Source organism: Myzus persicae, unplaced genomic scaffold (genome assembly GCF_001856785.1).
Source record: "Myzus persicae strain clone G006 unplaced genomic scaffold, MPER_G0061.0, whole genome shotgun sequence".
In the NCBI taxonomy this organism is placed as follows: domain Eukaryota; kingdom Metazoa; phylum Arthropoda; class Insecta; order Hemiptera; family Aphididae; genus Myzus; species Myzus persicae.
Window position 1 is genome coordinate 191,500 of NW_019103926.1, and position 21,218 is coordinate 212,717.

General features: G+C 26.2%; 4 protein-coding genes across 4 annotated transcripts; all 4 read left to right on the forward strand.

Annotated features, from left to right (window-relative positions):
• Positions 1-34: 34 nt before the first annotated feature.
• LOC111036441 (dynein heavy chain 2, axonemal-like) lies at positions 35-6,057 on the forward strand. The gene is made up of 20 exons (XM_022318463.1): positions 35-159; positions 837-930; positions 1,000-1,167; positions 1,251-1,443; positions 1,516-1,663; positions 1,735-1,935; positions 2,004-2,131; positions 2,230-2,463; positions 2,733-2,866; positions 3,045-3,343; positions 3,419-3,542; positions 3,609-3,760; positions 3,822-3,933; positions 4,006-4,144; positions 4,245-4,459; positions 4,536-4,653; positions 4,751-4,878; positions 4,944-5,163; positions 5,242-5,583; positions 5,679-6,057. Exons 1-20 carry the CDS (start codon positions 152-154, stop codon positions 6,035-6,037), a joined length of 3,516 nt encoding a protein of 1,171 aa, XP_022174155.1. The 5' UTR covers positions 35-151; the 3' UTR covers positions 6,038-6,057.
• Positions 6,022-9,382, forward strand: LOC111036443 (dynein heavy chain 2, axonemal-like). The gene is made up of 8 exons (XM_022318465.1): positions 6,022-6,151; positions 6,213-6,557; positions 7,213-7,330; positions 7,527-7,663; positions 8,465-8,620; positions 8,684-8,895; positions 9,028-9,216; positions 9,282-9,382. Exons 1-7 carry the CDS (start codon positions 6,044-6,046, stop codon positions 9,140-9,142), a joined length of 1,191 nt encoding a protein of 396 aa, XP_022174157.1. The 5' UTR covers positions 6,022-6,043; the 3' UTR covers positions 9,143-9,216; positions 9,282-9,382.
• On the forward strand, positions 9,288-13,023 carry LOC111036442 (dynein heavy chain 2, axonemal-like). Its single transcript, XM_022318464.1, has 11 exons — positions 9,288-9,559; positions 9,650-9,979; positions 10,077-10,186; positions 10,250-10,365; positions 10,434-10,744; positions 10,809-11,077; positions 11,149-11,288; positions 11,651-11,795; positions 12,423-12,455; positions 12,536-12,681; positions 12,743-13,023. The coding sequence occupies exons 1-11, from the start codon at positions 9,433-9,435 to the stop codon at positions 12,924-12,926; spliced, it is 1,911 nt and encodes a 636-aa protein (XP_022174156.1). The 5' UTR covers positions 9,288-9,432; the 3' UTR covers positions 12,927-13,023.
• On the forward strand, positions 12,923-21,051 carry LOC111036440 (dynein heavy chain 2, axonemal-like). Its single transcript, XM_022318460.1, has 18 exons — positions 12,923-13,070; positions 13,138-13,302; positions 13,381-13,547; positions 13,617-13,788; positions 14,688-15,267; positions 15,352-15,779; positions 16,004-16,379; positions 16,442-16,588; positions 16,659-16,965; positions 17,046-17,262; positions 17,403-17,594; positions 17,783-17,967; positions 18,061-18,403; positions 19,350-19,500; positions 19,937-20,091; positions 20,171-20,266; positions 20,344-20,491; positions 20,555-21,051. The coding sequence occupies exons 1-18, from the start codon at positions 13,008-13,010 to the stop codon at positions 20,707-20,709; spliced, it is 4,047 nt and encodes a 1,348-aa protein (XP_022174152.1). The 5' UTR covers positions 12,923-13,007; the 3' UTR covers positions 20,710-21,051.
• Positions 21,052-21,218: the final 167 nt, after the last annotated feature.

Consider the following 21,218-nt stretch of genomic DNA (forward strand, 5'->3'; position numbering starts at 1 on the left):
ATAAGTATTTCAGGTTCAATACTGTGTTGACCAATACAAATATTGTAACATACAAATTGTACGCGTTTCTGAGGAAATAGCAAATTTGACCCTTTTTAAAATAAACCGAGTGCAAATCTTGGAATTAAGAGAACTCAAAAAAAAAATTGAAATGTTTAAGTACGTATATATTTTATTATATCTAATCTGTGGATAAATGTATTAATTTTAAAATACTTGTATATTATACTTATTCATTCATTCAACAGTAAACATTCATTCTATATCAACAAGTACTAACATTGTTGGAAATATTTGTTAAAATAATTTAAGGCATAGCAAGAAAAATAATTTGAAATAACATTTTGTACCATTTTTTTTTTTTTTTTAATTAAGATAATACTTTTTGAATAACAACATGAATTTTTAATTTCATATTCTGAAGTAGAATAATTTTTTGATAATTTTGAAATTTTAATTTTAATCGGAATTTAGACCAAGTAGTTAAAATTAGTTATAAGTGACAAGTATTTTGCATTTAGCTCGTCGGCGTGAAATGGCACAAATGTACACATAAGATCAAAAAAGGTCGACAAATAATTATATCCACTCTTTCGAAATTTGATTTTTCTATTAAAAATACTTAGAAAAAGATTTTGCTTCAGAACACGAAATTAAAATGTTATCATTAAAAAATTGAAAACTTAAAACGCGATAACAATACATTAATATAGTTTACTTTTTAAAATAATGAGTGTTCGCTGTTAAAGAGTTACACTGTAAGTTAGCTTATAAAAAATATGCATAGAATATTCATATTTATAATATACAAATTATTATGTTTTTAAATGTTTCAGAAGTAAAATGATACTGAAAATTTCTGATAATTACAATCTTATTTTAAAATACATAATGGTCATCTATAAAGGATTTAAAGAACATATCAATAACGTATACAGTTCATAAACTACCTTAATTATATTTTAATTTTTAAGTTTAATTAATTCTGGATATTTTTAGCTCATGGTATATTGGACACATTATGTAGAGAAAATAGACAGCCTTCTATGCAAAGCATTGATTCTTAACTGCCAATGTTCGTTAGAAAATATTTTAGAACTAAGTGTCGGCGATGGTTCAGGTCCAACGCCGGTAATACTTATTCACGTGAGCTTAAAAGCCAATAAGGTAACCTAAATTAATAGTAAATAGGTAACTTAAAAACAATTAATAAAAAAGTCCTAATAATACTCATCAATTGATATCTATAGATTAAATATGAAGCTAGTCTATTAGAAATTCTGTCGTTCTCAGCGAACTTTTTAACAGATTTATTAATGGCCGTTAAATTACTGCCAAGATTAAATCATATATTCCAACTATCAAGAAATAATTGGATTCCGTATGAAGATGAAATTTCTAAAGATTGGCTTTGTATTAAACTACAGGAAAATTATAACATAGGTATAAATAAAACAATATTTTATTGTAATTATTATTTTAAGAATTATTTTAATTTATTTCATATATTAACAGCTACTATAAATGCTTTAAGACGATTAAGACGTTATATGCACGAGTATTTAGTATTAAAAGACATTTGGGCAATGGATAAGAAATTGTTTTTTGAAAAATATAGAACCTTCAATTCTTCAGCAACACATTTTAATCAGGATATGACTCAGTAAATTATAGTTTTAATTGTTATAAGACCTTTCTGAATTATTATGGTACTGAATTTATTTAAATTCACAGATATTCAATTTATAAACGTAAAATATCTCGCATTAAACCAGTTGCCCAAGTCTCTCATTTTCTAGTACAAACAAACATGTTGAAAGATGACATTATTAGACACTGTGATCAGTGGAGGGATAACTTTTCGAATCTTCTTCTTGAAATGACGACAAATCTCATAGAAGGATTTTATCAATATACAAGAATTAACAGCCTTCAGTAAAATATAATGAAATAATATTCCTGTAATAATGACATTTGATTATATTTGGTTATTTTTTCTTTAGAGTGATGACACCGCCTAAAAATTTAACTGAAATGATTTCATTCATTGAAGTACGAAATAGAATAGTTTTAGAGTACAATAATAAAGCTAAGGAATTTACACTAATTTCTGATAATGTTCAAGTATTAGGTATGTCTGCAAATTAAATTTAAAAATTATTTTAGTAATATAACTGTTATTATATTTAAATAATCAAATTTAAAACATTGATTTAAATATTAATTTAGAAATGAATGATATACAAATGACAGAAGTAATAAAAGTTAAATATGAAAAATTGTTTCAAGTTTGGAGTGTGTATAAGAATACTCTCGAAGACGCCGAAATAATGTTAAAAATAAAACAAAATGAATTTATGAAACTACTAAAAGAAACACAAACTAATTTAAAATTAAAATCTAAAGAACTACTACAAACATTTTTAGAAACCATGCCAATTTCCACAGAATGGAAATCAAACGGTAAATAGAAAATAATCCTGTCAATACTATCTGATTTTAAACATTCATATGGATTTATTTTAATTACATTTTTTATAACAACATTAAATCATTATGTTAATATCCCAATTAGTATTTTCTGTAATCATTTAATACTCAATGCCTGAACAATCGGGTAACAGAGTGGTTTTTATAATGAGAAGAAAAATGAAATACCTTTTATTTATTGAGTATTAATACTGCAAATGCGTAAATGCACATCAATAATTCTGTTTCAAATTACTTTTTAGATGCTTTGATATATACTGAACAAATGCAAAATAAATTAGACATATTAAAAACGGAAGAAAAACAATTGAACGATGATCTTGCTGTATTTGATATAAAATATATTCATTCACTTGAAATTGGCAAACTTCAAGAAGTAATAAATATTATTTAAAAATTAAAATATCAATTTATTTAATTGGTCACTTATCAGTTATCAACCTCGAAACTTTAGTTTTATTAATCCATGATGTTACACTTTTATTTTAATTATGCACAAACACCTTTCTCACTTCTTCACTAATAACTTAAGTAATTTTCAATTCTGTTTAAAGGAAATATTAGTTTTACACTCAGTTTGGAAACTAGTCAATACATGGGATGATATTTGGAAAGACTATAAACAAAAACAATTTTGGCTTATAGAAGTTTCTGATTTAAAAGTTACTGTAGATGCATTTTTTGATCAATTTAATATTTTGGTTAATGGATTAAAAAATAAAAAATGGGAGGTAATAGAAACAACTCGTAATAATATTGACGAATTTCGTAATTTATTACCGGTGGTCGATGATTTAAAAAATCCAGCAATGAAAGACAGACATTGGGACGAAGTACGAAACGTCATAAATGAGTGAGTGATCAATTCTCAATAATATCAAATCACATACCTACCAAAAATATTATTTTAGATTATGTATTTTATTAGCAAATTAATCGAGGAAAAATCTGATTTTACGCTAGAAAAATTAATGGAAGTTAAAATTCGGAACTACAGTGAAAAAATTAATGATGTGTCGAGAAAATCAACTATAGAATTAGGTTTAGACAATGTATTACATTTTCATAAAATAATAATTATAAAAGCAAGTTCTAAATTATATTTTTTGTGATCTAAGGCTATACGAAATATAAAAGAAATATGGTCCAGTGAAAATCTACACTTAGAACCCTACAAAGATAAAGGCATTTATTACGTGAAAGTGAATGATGACATTTTTCAATCATTAGAAGATCATCTTGTGCAGCTTTCTGCGATCAAGGCATCAAAGTATATAAAAAAAATAACCTACGTGTTTCTTAAAATATTTTATGATAAATTATGTTTGTAGATATATTTCCGTTTTTCTAAACGAGGCAGACTTTTTAGAAAAATCTATAGGTCTCATCATGGAAGTTTTGGAAATTACTCTTTCAGTTCAACGACAGCATATTTATTTAGAAGTAAATATTTATTTTTTACAATAATTGTTTTACTTCATATTTTACTAGATTTTTTTATATTCAACAAACTAGAATATATTTATGGGAGATGATATACGACATAAAATGCCAATTGAAAGCATTGACTATGATATTTTAACAGAAGAGTGGAAAGAAATAACGATTCAAATGTACAAGGAAAATAATTTATTCAGAGCATGTTGTTCTAAATGTATGTTGTTATTTTTATGTTAATTTATTCATGATGATGAATTCAAAAATTAAAAATAATTAAAAATAAAGCTACAATGCTTATAACTATATTTTTTTAGCTTTATTTAAACATTTGAATACAATGAATTACCGCTTAGAAGTCATACAGAGAGCTTTAGAAGTGTATATGGAATCAAAACGTCATGTGTTCCCGAGATTTTATTTTATATCAAATTGCGAATTATTAGAGATACTAGGAAACTCTAAAAATCCCGAATCTATACAAAGGCATTTAAAAAAACTTTTTACCAATGTCTATGGCATAAAAATCATCGTAAGTTATCACAGCCTTTTTATTTTATTATTTTAATTTATAAATAATACATTTAATACCGGGTACTTATGTTTAGACAAATAATAACCAAAAAAAAGAGGCGCAAGGTATGTTTTCTAAAGATAGGGAGTATGTAGACTGGAACCATCCGGTTATATGTGAGGGACCAGCAGAAATTTGGCTAAATTCGATAGGTAAATAAATAAATAAAATATAATATTGGTTTATTCGAAAAATATTTTATGACATATGTTTAAGTATATAAACATAATATGTCATATAAATTTATAGAAGATGCAATGCGCGATTGCCTGAAACAAACATTGAAGCAAGTAAAATTATCATTATCAAACAATTTAAAAACTCGTGAGAAGTGGATATTAGAGTGGCCAGGACAATTATGCATAGCTGCATCTCAAGTAAATCAAAATGAATGAAGCAGGTTAACTCAAAAACAATTATTTTAATGTAAAATATAATTTAGATTCAGTGGACCGCCGATTGTACCCGATCATTAGTACAGTCCAAACATTTAAAACACAAGTATCCTTTAAAAAAAATGTATAAAAAGCAAAAAAAAATTTTGACAAAGCTCTCAAAAGTGATCAGAAGCGATTTATCGAGTACTGAAAGATTAAAAGTTGTGGCTTTGATCGTAATAGAGATACATGGTAGAGATGTACTCGAATATATGTACAAATCAAGTATGCCATAATGAAATATTATTATAATTTATAAACTATAATTATCGTCATTTAGTATTAAAATATAAAATTGTCTAGATTGCATGGACGTGTCTGCGTTTGAATGGATGTCTCAATTACGATTTTACTGTGATAAAAAATCAAACGATATTGTTATAAGACAAACTAACACCAAACAACAATATGGATACGAGTACTTAGGCAACTCCGGAAGATTAGTTATCACTCCTTTAACTGATAGATGTTACATGACATTGACTACAGCTGTGCATATGCATCTCGGTGGAAACCTTAAAGGTTCAACGTCTGCGGGTAAAACTGAAACAGTAAAAGATTTAGGGAAACATTTGGCCCAATTTGTTATAGTCGTGAATTGTTCAGAAAGTCTAGACTACAAGAGTATGTGTCGTATTTTCTTAGGTGAATATTAATTATTTTAATATGTATTCTGTTTAATTAAAACAACTAACTAAACTACTCTCAAAATAATTTTTATTCTATTTTTTCCATACAAGGACTTGTTCAACAAGGTGCTTGGGGTTGTTTTGATGAAATTCAACGAATAAAAATTGAAGTTTTATCTTCTATAACACAACAAATATCATCTATATTTTCGGCTTTGGCGGCGGATCTAAAAACGATGGTTATAGAAAACAGGGATGTTACATTAGTACCATCTTGTGGAATATTTATCACAACGTGTCCTGCTTATGAATATAATTCGTACTTGCCAGACAACTTTAAATCAATGTTTCGCACTGTGTCTATGATAGTCCCAGACAGTAAGCTAATCGCCGAGACAATTCTTTTTAGCGAAGGGTTCAAAGACGCTAAGATACTAGGTAACAAGATATTTGTTCTATATTCACTCTGAAAACAGATGCTAAACAAACAAAACGATTGTGAATATGGACTTCGGAGTTTAATTGGATTAATAAAGTATGCAGGAAATTATAAACGGGCAAACACGGAAGTACCGGATAATGAGGTTTATTTTATTTTACGTACAGCTATACTGTACAATAATAATATTAATATATTATTTTTAGATTATTTTACTAGTATTCCATAAAACTACTTTAGCAAATATCAATAAGGAAGATTTACCAATATTTATGGATATGATAAATAATTTATTTCCTGATATAACTCCACCTGAAATAAAATGTGAAGTTTTAATAGATGCAATACAACGTAGCATGTTGAAAAACAATCTCCAACCCACTGATTCTGCTGTTTTGAAAATTGTTCAATTATACGAAATCAAAACTTACAGGTCTTCCGTTATAATAATAGGAAATTCTGGAGCAGCTAAAAGCATTACTTGGAAAACACTAAGAGATACACTAATCTTACTGAAGAGTGAACAAATCAATTCGTTCGAAACCGTTATTGTAAGAAGTATTATAATTTATAAGTATTAATTAATATACATTTTCATTTAAAACCATTATATAATAGACTATCATTCAATCAATAACTAAAGCTAATGCGTAATACAAATAAAATAAATCAAAGACATTTTAATATTTAAAATTATTAATCTAATTCATTGTTTGATCATACAATTTGTTTTACATTAATTGATATCCTAAATACAATTATTAAAGGCACTAATGCAATATACAATCTTATTAAGTATTCAAGTATTTTAAGATTTTTTTGGTTTTTGAATACAATGTTGAATATATTCGAAGTGAATTATTGAAATACGCATTCTAAATAGGTACTAAAAAAGTGTATCTGTGAAACTGTGAAAGTAACCAAGTATATTGTTTCTCGTAACGAGTGTCGGAACTGCATACTCACAAGTTATTTACGAGTCATTTTCAAATACATTTATAAGTATTTTTTTATTTGAATATTCAAAATATTTTTATCATAAAAATTATGAGTACTCTATTTTGTGCTGCTTGTTAGAACAAATATTTTTATTAAATATATATAATAATATATATATTCTATATTGAACTGATGGTATCATGATTTTATTTAAATGTGATTTGAAGTCTTAAATTAAAATAATAACACCATTTAAAAATTATTTAGGAATATGTTTTAAATCCAATAACTTTAACTACAGAAGAACTATATGGTAAATATAATCATGATACACATGAATGGGTGGATGGAATTTTTTCGTCAATTATACGCAAAATTTGTTCGGGTAAATATTATCACCTAGTTAATTGATATTTATAAATAAATCGTATACAACTAAAGAATTGTTTAATAATTAATTCTATGGATAAGATGTTTTACATTTTGTCTTTATCATAATTTTACAACATAAATCGTACTTAACATGTTCACAAACAAATACTGGTAAAATATTAAATTAAAGTCATAAATATTTCAAATAGATAATGGATTAGAACAAAAGTGGGTGATACTAGATGGACCAATTGAAAGCCGTTGGGTTGAAAATATGAGTTCTGCAATAGACGATACTAACATTTTAATTTTAGAAAATGGCGAACGCATTTTAATACCAAAACAGGTACTCGTATAACAATGTTATAATTAGGTATTGTACTCATTATTATAGCATATATAAATAATTATATTTTATTAATGACAATTTACCAGATGGAACTAAATTTAAATATTAAATACGTTTCAAAAAAATTTGTTAAAATAATCTCCGATTTTATATTACATTTATTAGAATTGTCATTATAAGTCTAATATGTTTTTACATATACTCTATCCTACCATATTCTCTATATACACACTTATGATTTAAATCTACCTACTTTTACCTTTGCTGTAAAAACACCCAATCGAAAACATCAAATTTAATAAATTATTCATATGAAAATATTTCGAAATGAACGAAATAGATGTTTAATTTCGAACGATTGTTATTCATGATGATTTTAATACACATCCATCTGACGAATAATCATAAAACCTCATTTATACCTACTTATGTTGTTGTATATTTTTACTATTAATACTCGGATAGTAAATTGTGTTTTTGTTGTTAACCGTCTTATTTAATATTTGATGAATAGTCCATACGTTTTAATACATTTTTATTTTTTAATAATTTAATATCTTCCTTATAATTCAGCATTTTTAAATTCATCTACATAGTTTATACATTGTATTACATGTTAAGTAATTCTCATTACAAATAATATATTTACATATTTTCAAATTTTTGAATTTTAAATACCTATGAATCTTAGTTATAATATTAATATTATCTATGAGAATTATGTACACTTCACACATACATCATGATTCTGGATTCAAGAAGCATACATTTAACACTTTATACCTGATTTTTCTAAAGGTGTCTTTTATTTTTGAAGTAGAAGATTTAAAAGCTGCATCCCCTGCAATTATTTCGAAATGTGGTATAGTTTATAACAATCATAACGACTATGGATGGCGACTATACGTCAACTCGTGGTTAAATATTTGTAAATTTAAACTGTTTAAAGATGAGGTGATTATTAATAAAATATATAGTTTAAAGTTTTTTTTATTTAAGAAAAAATTATAATTTTAGATGAAACTCAATTTTGAACATTACATCGACGATTTACTTGTATTCAAAAGATTAAACTGTACTGAAATAGTTTCTTTAACGGACCAAAATTGTATAATATCTTTGTGTAAGTTATTAGAAAGCTGCACCTTTCACGATTTGGCTGATAAAATTCCCAATGAGTTAAATGATAGCCAGTACAAATTTTTAATTAAGATTTGGTTTATTTTTTGGTACGTAATATTAATTAAGATAATTATTTATTATCAAGATATAATAAACAATTTAATCATTTTTTTACCATTAGTAAAAAAATAATTTATGCGATTTTAATTTTATAAATTATGCAATGTGTTTTCAAACAGTATGATTTGGTCAATATGTGGTTGTTTGAGTGAAGACGGAAAAAATAAAATTGATGTATATATTAGAAAACTTGAAGGCATTTTTCCTGTAAAAGATACAGTTTATCATTATTAAGTCGATACAAATTACTGTAAATTTCAACATTGGGAACAAAAGCTCTCAACTAATACATGGACATATGATAGAGAGTAACATTAAAATTTTGAATAAGCAAGACTAATTAAAAATATCCTAATATACATTTTAATTTCAGAGTACAATTTTCCAAAATAATTATTCCAACGATAGATACTGTTCGCCACAGTTATTTAATTCAATCATATCTAAGTAAGAATCAACCGGTTTTGTTAGTTGGACCTAGAGGATGTGGCAAAACACTGAATGTTAAATATGCATATGAAACTATGAATAAAACTGAATATTCTCTTTTGAACATTAATATGACAGCTTCGACTTCATCGAATGACGTTAAAGGGACGATCGAAGATAAATTAGAAAAACGCACTAAAGAACTTTATGTTCCACTTACTGGTACTTAATTTTTTTGTTTTAATATATTATACACATAATTTATTTTAATTTTAAAAGTTCTAAAAATTAAAAGATGTAATGCTATTTTAGGAAAAACAATGGTTACTTTTTTGGATGATATTCATATGCCTATAAAAGAGGCTTGCGGAGTCCAACCTTCCTTGGAATTAATTAGACATTGGGTAGACTATGGATTCTGGTATGACACTAAAAAACAATGTCCAAAATATGTCAAAAATATGCTACTCGTATGTGCTATGACTCAGTTTGATAAAGTGAAGCCCTTTATTAGCAACCGAATGTTTAGTCGTTTTAGTGTGGTCAATATACCATATCTCGAAGAAAACGATATCTATACAATATACAACACCATACTCAGTGAACATTTAAAACAATTTGACGAAACTGTATCAGAAATAGGTAAGAACATTAAAGTATTTTATAGAATATTTCAAGTGTAGAATGTTCACAATATTGTATCATTTGTATCATATAAATTATTATTTAATTACTACAGGTAATGGATTGACTTCGATGACAATAAGCCTGTATAAACATATGATGATTAGCATGACTCCAACTCCATCAAAAATGCATTATTTATTTAATTTAAAAGATATTTCAAAAGTAACAATAGCTCCAAATTATTTCAAACATTGCGTAATACTATAAATATTTTTTACGTTTAAGGTATTTCAAGGTTTACTTCTTAGTAATGTCAAGTATCAAAATTTTAAAGTGCCTATGTTACGACTTTGGTGTCATGAAGTATTCCGAGTTTTCTATGACCGTTTGGTTGATACAAGGTAAAATCTTCATTTTAAAGCTATTATATATTATAACAAATAACTGTTTTACATACTTTTTATTATAGTGATCAAAATTGGTTCATCGATCAAATAAATCAACAACTGAAAAATAATTACCATTTGTCGTATCACGATTTATGTGCATCGAAAAGAAATCCAATATTTTTTAGTTTTCTAAATGAAGAAATGCTCTATGAAGAAGTTGTAGACGAAGAGAACTTGAAAAAATTCATCAAATGTAGTATTAAAGAATACAATTCTAACTCGGAGTTTGTACCAGTAGACATTTTGTTATTTAGACATTATATAGAACATATTTGTCGTATCGTCAGAGTCATATCACAACCAATGGGTCACATACTTCTCATTGGCATTGGTAAGTGTTAAACAGTTTTTTTTTTTAATTCGTCACACGAGAGTAATTAAAATATTTTTCTTAGGTGGATCGGGTAGATCATCGCTATCAAAAATAGCTTCATGGTTGTGCAAGTACAGTATTTTTACGATTGAGTTGTCAAAATCGTACGGAACATCGGAATTTAAAGAAGACTTAAAACTAATTTACTCTGAAACAGGAATAAAAAATCAACCAACATCATTTGTGTTTAATGATACACAGATAGTTGACGATTCATTTTTGAAAATCATTAACAGTATTTTGAGTACTGGAGAAGTAACGAGACTATTCGAAGAAAACGAATTTAAAGGAGTAAAATAGTTATTTAACAATAAATCAAAACAAGTATATTATTGTGAATTTCAATTACTTAACTATTTTAGATGATAAATGCATCATCAGATAACATTAAGACTGCAGACGAAATGGAATCATCCGAAAATATTAATTCAATTTTTATAGATCAAGTTAGGAACAACCTACACTTTATTCTATCTTTCAGTCCTATAAAAAAATCATTTGGGTGGGTAAAAAACACCAAATTTAATTTTAATTGATGAAATAAAATGCATTAACAGTATTTTAATTTATGAAACATAATACTAAAAAAATTTGTATTGATATCAATACAAATTTTTTTAGTATTAATATAATAATTTAATTTAATTAGTAATAATATGTAAATTCAATATTCTGTTGGTAGATTATTATTCTGTAGGTGTTCTTTAATATATAGTCTATAATATATAATATTAAATATATTTTTGATCTAGTATTTTGTAAATTGAAGTTTACTTCTTATAAGTTGAAATAAATAAATAATATTACGTATCAGATATACCAACAATTTTAATTTTTTTTATTCGTATTTTTATATTGTAACAGAGTACGATTGAGGCAATATCCTGCATTATTAAATTGTACTACAATTGACTGGTTTTTGGATTGGCCAAAAGAAGCTTTATTGGAAGTGGCATCCACTTCTCTCTATGATCTTGATATTTTGGCAACAATTACTGGGGAACAAAGAGTAAGTTTTTCAATATTGGTTATTTCTATAAAATGGCAACTCTCAATTCTGATTAACCATATTATAATATTTATGTTACTAATAATACTAATATTACTAAAAAAAATTTATTTATCTTTGAAAAATTATGTAAGATCTATATTGTGTCCCATTTATTTGTTTGAGATTTACACAACAAAGAAATACTTTATTTTAAGCATTCATAATTTCTTATCAGTTATCAAAATATTCAATACAATTTTTTTTTAGTTTCCGAGTTGGAGTCCTGTACTTGAGGATTACTGTCTAGCTGTCAGCTAATAAGCTATTTACTACATATTTATAAAAACGTTTTTTTAAACAAGGGTTCTTATTTAAACTATAAAAATTAAAAGTTAAAATAATGCATTAGATTAAATAGTTTTAATTCAATTAATTTTCAATATTAATGCACAATATAATATAATTTTAATATATATATATACATTATACATATTCATTAATATAGATATTATTTTTATAGACAACTACTTATAATCACTTTTGTGACCTCTGTGTTATAAGTATTTAATACTTACATTATTATTTAATAGTAATAACACAATACTTATCATCAATTCCATACATTATTTTAATAATATTTTGCAGACATATGGAAAAGAAAACGAAGGAATAACTCAGGTAAATTGTGTATTAATATTTAAAAATATGTACAATTATTAATTAATATTAATGAATTGAATACAATTTTAATTTTAAAGGATAAATTAAAAAGTTCTTTAGCTTCTATTTTTTCTTCTATTCACAATTCTGTAATAGAATATTCCAACCGTAATAAAGTTGAATTGAATCGTACAAATAATGTCACGCCGGCTGTTTATTTAGAAATGATATTTAGATACAAAAGGTAAGTTTAAGATAAAATAAACTATTTTCAGATTCAATTATGTCAAAATTAAATTTCACAGAATACTTCACGAAAAACGTATTGAAAAAAAAAATATGTCAATTAAATTGAGAAATGGTTTACAAACAATTAATGGCATTAATCATAAAATAAATGATATGACAATGGAATTAGAAAAAGTTACAGAGCTTATAACGAAAAACACTAAAGTATGCGAGAAAATGTTTACTATGATTTCTAAATAAATTAAAGAAATTGAGAATGAAAAAAAAGAAATAAACATCATTTCTAAAAATATAAAAGAAGACGAGTTAAAATGCCAAGAAATGTACAATATAGCTTTATCTGAATTAAAACTTATGATTCCTGGTCTCGAAGAAGCTACAAATGTATAAAATAAATTAACTTTTATAAAAAAAATGGAATTTTAAAATATGAGTATTATTTAATTCACAGAAAGTATGCACTCTTAATAAAAAAGATCTCTCAGAAATTAAATGCTTCTCCGTACCTCCAGAAGGTGTGAAATTAGTTTTAGGAGCTGTGATGACATTAAAACTAGCTGATCCAAGTTGGGCAGAAGCTAAAAGACAACTAGATGATCCTAATTTTCTACATCAGGTAATAATCACAATACTATTACTATTTTAATATTGACAATAAATGAAACTAAATTAATGAACATAATGAATGCCATAGTTAAAAGATTTCGATAAAAATAATGTAACCGATAATGTTCTGAAACAACTCGATGTATTTATAAAAAACCCAGAATTTGAACTAGAAAAAATTGGTCTTCAATCACCAGCTGCTAAATCTTTAGGCATGTGGGTTGTTGCTATTGAAAAATATGCTAAAATGTACAGGTGAGGATATGAATTACAAACAATAAATTATTTTATAAATACATTGTCAACTTGAATATTTTAAAATAGAACTATGACACCTAAAAGAGTGACTGCGGATTTAGCAATGGCAAAAGTTAGAGAAGATCAAATTTCCCTCAAAGAATTAGAAGAAAATCTGACAAAAAAACAAAGTCTGCTTGAAAAACAAAAACTGGATTATGATGAAAATATTACTGAGAAAGAACATCTTAGTAATAAAGTAAGTCATATTATTGTTATGTATAAGTATTACTCATTATTATATTTACTATTAACATAAATACATAATTTAAAAGTTGTATACCATAACTATACTAATACTAGTTTAATATATTAAACTTGTTTAAATGTATTAAGTACATCGTTTTTTACTGCAAAAAAGTCAATTTTCCAAATAAACTCCACCAACTATATTTATAACAAATTTCCATGACAGTTATAAAATATATACCTAATGTACAATATCGAAAATTTCATACGTATTATGATAGCTGTTGCTCAATTGTATATTTATATACAGAATAAAGCTATATTAACCTAAATGACAAATGTTTTTTCTGTAACCAATAGCAACAACATATAAATAGATAAAAATAATACATTTTTTTTTCCGAAACAAAATTCCTGTATGAGTCCATTATTGAAATTAAATTTTTTTTAAATCTTTTATTTTCTTAACCCTACACTATTAGACACATAATATATCACTATATTTACCACCATTTTAAGTCCCTAAGTCCAGTGGTTTGGTCTGGGCATTGATAAGTCATGAGTGTATCCTATATCTTCCCTTATATACATAGAAATATAAAATATTATAGATAATAGTATTATGCTATACGAGCCTATACGTATTTACAACTATAGTATCGTATTCATAATTATAATATATAACTCAGAAAATATTATAACGTATAGGTATATCATGTTAAAAAAACTGTGTTATCTAGATAGTTACCTAAGTATAAAATTAAAATACAAAAATCTTTTAAGCTACGAACAATGGTCATCTTGTTTTATAAAAACAAATTAAGATAAAACGTAAATGAGTTCACAGTGATTAAATTTATTTAATTAAATGTCTGCATAATTAATTTTGATTACATTAAATTAAAATAGGCTGAAGAATTAAAAAGCAATTTGGAAAAAGCTACAAAACTAATCGATGGATTGTCCAAAGAAAGAATGAAATGGAATAAAACATTAAATCAAATCGACAAGGAATTTGATTATTTACCAGGAGATTGCGTTCTAAGTACTGCATTTGTATCATACATGGGACCGTTTAGGTTTAAATCTCGAGAGATTATAATGAATTTATGGTTACAACTTATAAGAGAAAATGGAGCTCTTAACAACCCCAACTTTGAAGTTACTTTATTTCTAACGAACCAAACAACAATCAGAAACTGGAACAACCACGGACTATCCAATGATAGATTTAGTTTGGAAAATGGTATTATCATTAGCCAAAGTTATCGATATCCATTCATAATAGATCCACAAAGTCAAGCATGGAGATGGATCAAAAATATTGAAATGGATAATGGATTAAAAATTATTGATTATAGATCAAAAAATAGTATGCAGAATTTAGAAATTGCCCTACAAAATGGATATCCAACTTTGGTACAAATTGATTTCGAAAATGTCGATCCACTTATAAATTCAATATTATCTAGATCTATTTTGAAACAAAGTTAGTAAATTAAAAATTAAAAAACACTTAAATTTAAATTAAGGCATTTATAATACATTAATAAATATATTTATTTTATTATAGGAAACAAACAATTCATACGAATAGGTAGTAAACTATTACCCTACAATGAACATTTTAGACTTTTCATTACAACAAAAATAAAAGATTGTTATTATTTATCTGAAATAATATCACGGACTACAGTAATCGATTTCGCTATTACGGAGGAAGGTCTCGAAGAACAATTGTTGAAAATTTTAGTCAACTTAGAAAACCCTGGTTTAGAAGAGCTTAGAGATAACACGATCATAAATATTGAAAAAGACAAAAAATCTCTAGTTGACTTACAAGATGAGTTACTTAAGTTATTGGATGACAGCGAATGTTCATTATTAGAAAATGAACAACTTCTCCTAACATTAAAATCTTCGAAAGCGACATTTAGCTTAGTTAAAGAACGCCTTCAAAGCTCTTTAACTAGTCAGGCAGAAATCTACATAGCTCGAGAGGTAAAATGCTCTCAATTATTGTATTTATTTAAACTCATCAATATTCTAAAATTACCAATTTAATTTTTAATAATACAATATCGTATTTACTGCTGTAACCGGGTGGTGCCATAGAATATTTATGGTTTAACGCACGTTATAACTTGAACCCACAAAATATAGTTAACTTCTATTTTATTTATACTATAATTAAATATATAGTCGTAAATATTTATATTTTCTAGGGCTATAGACCATGTGCCAAACGTGCGGCCATACTGTATTTTATTATCAATGAGCTGGATAAAGTGAACCCAATGTATCAGTTCTCGTTAGACTTTTATACCGAATTGTTTAAAAATTCAATTAAAAAGAGCAACCCAGCAGAACAGCTAAGTGAAAGGATTGAAAATTTAAATGAACATCACACATATGCAGTTTACGAAAACGTCTGTCGAGGATTGTTCGAACGCCATAAGTTACTTTTTTCGTTCCAAATGTGTATCAAAATATTGATCACGGAAAATAAAATAAATGAAGATGAGTTTGAATTCCTTTTAAACGGTGGAATTAAACTAAATAAAAGACAAGTAAAACAGCTTATTACGACAAAACGTCCAGGTATAAATGCTTTTTATAATATGAAAAACACTACACACAGAAATAACATTTATTTTTTTTAGACTGGTTACCTGCAACATGTTGGGATAACATTTTGGCGTTAAGTAACTTTCCCAGTTTTTATGATGTAGAAAAATCATTTGAAAAATGTTCAACTGAGTGGTATACGTGGTACAAGTCTCCGGACCCAGAAAATCAAGAACTCGTTGGTGAGCTTTTATACAATTTGAAATATTTTAATGCTCGCCAAGTTTGTTTATTATAACTTTGTGTCATTAGGTCCATGGGAAAATAAATGTAATTTATTTCAACGCATGCTAATAATAAGAAGCTTGCGATTAGATCGATTATCATTTTCTATGAAACATTTTATATCAACAAATCTTGGACATCAATTTTCCGAGACGCCGATCGTGGATTTTAAACATACTTTGAATGATTTAAATAATACAAATTGTTTGATTTATATTTTGTCCCCTGGTTCTGATCCGACAAATATGTTAACCCACATGACTAAAAATTACAATAAGAAAGGAAAATTTCAATCATTATCTTTAGGCAATGGTCAAGAGTCAATAGCCACCAAGTAATTCTTATTATTTGTAATTTATAACTTTTATTATTATGTCAATAAAGTGTTTTAAATATTTAATACTAAATAAATAGCTTAATTAAAAACGGACAAAAAGAAGGTCAATGGATATTTCTAGCGAATTGTCACCTCCTATTATCGTGGATGCCGCAGTTAGATAAAATAATTGAAATTATGCAAGATGGCAAGACCCATCCAGATTTTAAATTGTGGCTAAGTTCTAAGCCACATCCCAAATTTCCAATAACATTATTACAAACTGCTATAAAAGTATCGACTGAACAACCCAAGGTTAATCAATTTTAATTTTAATTTTAAAACATAGTACAATTTAAATTATTATACCTGTTTAAGTAACATGTAAAATCATGTATAGGTACTAACAACAATCCTATTATCAATCGATTAATATTTTTTTATTATTTTTATAGAACATAAAGTCCAGTTTATTGCGTTTATATCAAAATATTAATGAAGAGCAATATTCTCAAAACCACGCATCGAGCAAATACAAAAAAATACTATTTAACTTATGTTTTTTTCATTCTATACTAACCGTAAGAAAAAAATTTCTAAACCTGGGATGGAATAAAATTTATGACTTTAGTGATGCCGATTTCGAGGTAAAATATTTGAATAAAAATTCATCACATTATATATTATGATTAAATTAAAATATTTATGATTTGTATTGAATGATGTATTCATACGTTTCTCTAGAAACATTTGAAGTGAATAAATTATTCATTATAACATTATTGTATTGCACTCAAAAATAATCACTACGTCATTGTGATTTATAACTATATAGGTATCAGAAAACATTTTATTCAATTATCTCAACGAGTACGAAGAAACGCCTTGGACAGCATTAAAATATTTAATAGGAAATATGTTATATGGCGGAAACATAACTGATATTTGGGATAAAAGACTTTTAGACACATACATAAACCAATTTTTCAATGAAAATTCTACTACAACTAATTTTTACAAGTATAATATTATATCAATATAATCCCGCCCATCATTGTGCAAAGAACATTTAATATTATCTATACCAATTAATACGTATTTTACTTTTTAAAGGCTGTCGTCACTCATCAATTGTCATGTCCCTGAAAATGGTACTTTACAATCTTACAAGGACTTCATAAAAACATTACCCTGTGAAGATGCATCGCAGACCTTAGGCCAGCACTCAAACGCCGATGTGATTTATTTAACAAAAGAAAACTATTTGTTGTGCGAAACACTTTCATTTTTACAAGAACAGTTTAATGGCTCACCAGACGATAATGATAAAGAAAAAAAAGTGCTTTTTCAAATATCTCAAATCCTTCAAAATATCCCTACATTAATTAATCACGAAATGATTGTTGATAAAATTGATTTAAAAAGAAATGTATTGAATACTGCAATTTTACAAGAGGTATTTTTTACTTCATTTTGATTTTAACCCAATTAAATATCAAAATAACCTTTCAATAAAACGTTGGAAAAAATTTTAAAAAATATTAGCAGTATTATTGTTAATTCTAAAACGATTAAATGAGATTCTTTCAATCAAATAATAATTTTATTATACTAAGTTTTTGACATAAACTACACTAAAAAAATATCTGTTATATTTGGGAAAATTTGTTGTAATAAATAGTAAACAAGTAGGTACCCAAACATACATTTTTGAAGCCATAAGTTAAATTTTTGTGACAAATTATGTCAAATTTGAACTACAATAAACATTTTTTCTAAATCTCTGACCATTTTTTATTTATTTATGCATTATGATTATTTATTATTACTTATATTCGTCTAGCTATTCTCAACAACATAATTACTATTATCGACGGTCATTCCTCCCTCTTAATACTATCGCATGTTTTGCTCATTAACAGGTTGACTGCCACAATGATTTTTGATACTTTTTACCCTGTGCCGTGTGTACAAAATTGTGTACACTCCTTTACTTACCATTTTTCTTTCCATGTACAGAAATGTGTACACGCCTGTACTGATTTAACATTGGAATTAAATATTGTGGCCCCTAGGACCAGTTTGTCTACTCAGCGAAGATATCAAATGGATATTTTAATTAACAAAAAAACAAAATTATAAAAAAAGAAGTTTTTGCAAATTATCGTTTAAAATTTGTTGGATAGTATAAAAATATTTGTTTATACAAGTATGGAGATTTGTTCGTGTACAAACAAATGTAAACATGGCAGTCAACCTGTTAAATACGATAATAAAACCAACTAATTTAATATATTATACAATATTTGTTAAAAAACCGGATCAAATATTTAAGTATCAAAAATGTTTTAAATCTATTGTTATTATTAATTGAGATTTTAAAATGATTACTTTAATTTCAGGCAATGTGTTATAATAATTTACTTAAGGAGATGGAAATTACATTAATGACATTAGAAAAAGGAATCACAAGCCTAATGATTATACCAGCTGATATTGAAAACATGTTTGAAAAAATATACGAAGGCAAAGTACCAGATCAATGGCTAAAAAGTAATATCAAAACTATTATAATTATGTTATTACATTTTATTTATATTATACACATACATATATATTTTTCATTTATTAATAATCACACAGATTAAAATATAAATGATTCAAGTAGATAGCATAGGCGTAGGTAGGAAATATTTTCGGAGGGGGTTTTTGTCTAAATCCTAAATAATATGCGAGTTAATAATATTCTCGAACAAATTCACAAAAAGCTCAAGATTGTTTTATTTAATTTCGGGAGATGTTTGAACACCCCCCCCCCCTTACCTACCCCAATGGTAGATATAGTTAAATTTAGTTAAGCTATGAGTATAACAGGTACCTACGAATTGTCTTCCTATTGATTAGATATTTAAATGTATATTACCTTTTTTAACTTTTGAGTACAATATCAATAATTACTAATGAGTAACAATTGGTATATTATTTTCAGCATATCCATCTTTAATGAATTTGGGTGCTTGGATGCAAAATTTAATTGAACGTGTAAAATATTTTACAACTTTGGTAAACACAAGTCAACAACCTATTTCAATTTGGTTGGGAGCTTTCACTTCTCCTGCTGGTTTCTTAACTTGTATACTACTGGTACAACAATGTCATTAAACTTATAATTAAAATAATTAAATTATCTTAAGTAATTTGTTTTACTTTTTTAACTTTACAGAGTGAATCAAAACAGTCTTCAGTCCAAATAGATTTACTTGGCTGGGAATTTATACCTATTCCAACTTCAGTGAATGACTTAATAAATCCACCAGACGTACATTTATAATCTATCTTAAATTTTGATTGTAATTTACAATTTATATACATTTATATTTTGTCAATTTTATTTAGAAAGGAGTATACATACATAATCTATATTTGGAAGGTGCTGGTTGGGATAACGAACATTTGTGCCTGTGTGAACCATTGCCATTAGAATTGATAACTGAACTACCCATCATACATTTCTTACCCGTAGAAGGCAAAAGGAGTCTCATAGGTTTTAAATAATAATATTAAGAGTTGGATTTTATATGGTACTTATTAAACTTTTTATTTTTAGATACTTACCAAAGTCCAGTATATTATTGTCCAAAACGAAGCGGGATTCACAAAACCTATACATGTGCAGTCGTATTAAACTTAAAAAGTGGGTCACGGCATCCAGATCATTGGATTAAACGATCTACAGCAGTATTATTAAATTTAGGAAATTAAATTAGTAAATTACATTAGAGCTGATATTAAACTGTATTCTAGAGTTTATAGTTTATACCTACACATTCATTAAAACTATGTAGCCATATTACATATTAGCTACATTTTAGCTTTAAGCGGGTATGTGCCTAATTTATTGTATTTTATTTTTAAGTAAAGTAAAAAATCAAATCAACATTTTAATAAATGTTAAAACCATTGGGGATGTTTATTTTGAGTCAATCACAAATGTATAACACTCTCGTACTTATTGAAAGTTAAAATTAATTAATAATACAATTTATTTTATAGCTCATATAAGGTAGTTATTTTATCACGAAGGAACCACTCATTATTTCAAAAAAATATTTTCTCAACTGGTTTCAAGCCGTAACAAAACAACGTGGTTTTTTGAAAAATATAATTTTTAATATCTTTTATCCTTATAGTTTTGTCTTTTGTTAAATTTTTTTTTATTTGACAACATTCTATTTTAAATTAATCTTCGAAAGCAGAATTTTGTTCGATTT

Bases quoted from the DNA above. Each gene is read 5' to 3' on its own strand.
- LOC111036442 (XM_022318464.1), top strand. From the start codon at position 9,433: ATGAATAAAACTGAATATTCTCTTTTGAACATTAATATGACAGCTTCG. The intron at 11,078-11,148 runs GTAAAATAGTTA...TAACTATTTTAG, and splicing joins AAGAAAACGAATTTAAAGGA to ATGATAAATGCATCATCAGA. The intron at 12,682-12,742 runs GTAAGTTTAAGA...TAAATTTCACAG, and splicing joins ATGATATTTAGATACAAAAG to AATACTTCACGAAAAACGTA.
- LOC111036443 (XM_022318465.1), top strand. From the start codon at position 6,044: ATGCTAAACAAACAAAACGATTGTGAATATGGACTTCGGAGTTTAATT. The intron at 7,331-7,526 runs GTAAATATTATC...TATTTCAAATAG, and splicing joins TATACGCAAAATTTGTTCGG to ATAATGGATTAGAACAAAAG. The intron at 8,621-8,683 runs GTGATTATTAAT...TTATAATTTTAG, and splicing joins TTAAACTGTTTAAAGATGAG to ATGAAACTCAATTTTGAACA.
- LOC111036441 (XM_022318463.1), top strand. The intron at 2,132-2,229 runs GTATGTCTGCAA...ATATTAATTTAG, and splicing joins TGATAATGTTCAAGTATTAG to AAATGAATGATATACAAATG. The intron at 4,654-4,750 runs GTAAATAAATAA...ATAAATTTATAG, and splicing joins AATTTGGCTAAATTCGATAG to AAGATGCAATGCGCGATTGC.
- LOC111036440 (XM_022318460.1), top strand. From the start codon at position 13,008: ATGTACAATATAGCTTTATCTGAATTAAAACTTATGATTCCTGGTCTC. The intron at 17,968-18,060 runs GTATAATATTAT...TACTTTTTAAAG, and splicing joins ACTACAACTAATTTTTACAA to GCTGTCGTCACTCATCAATT. The intron at 20,492-20,554 runs GTTTTAAATAAT...TTTTATTTTTAG, and splicing joins AGGCAAAAGGAGTCTCATAG to ATACTTACCAAAGTCCAGTA.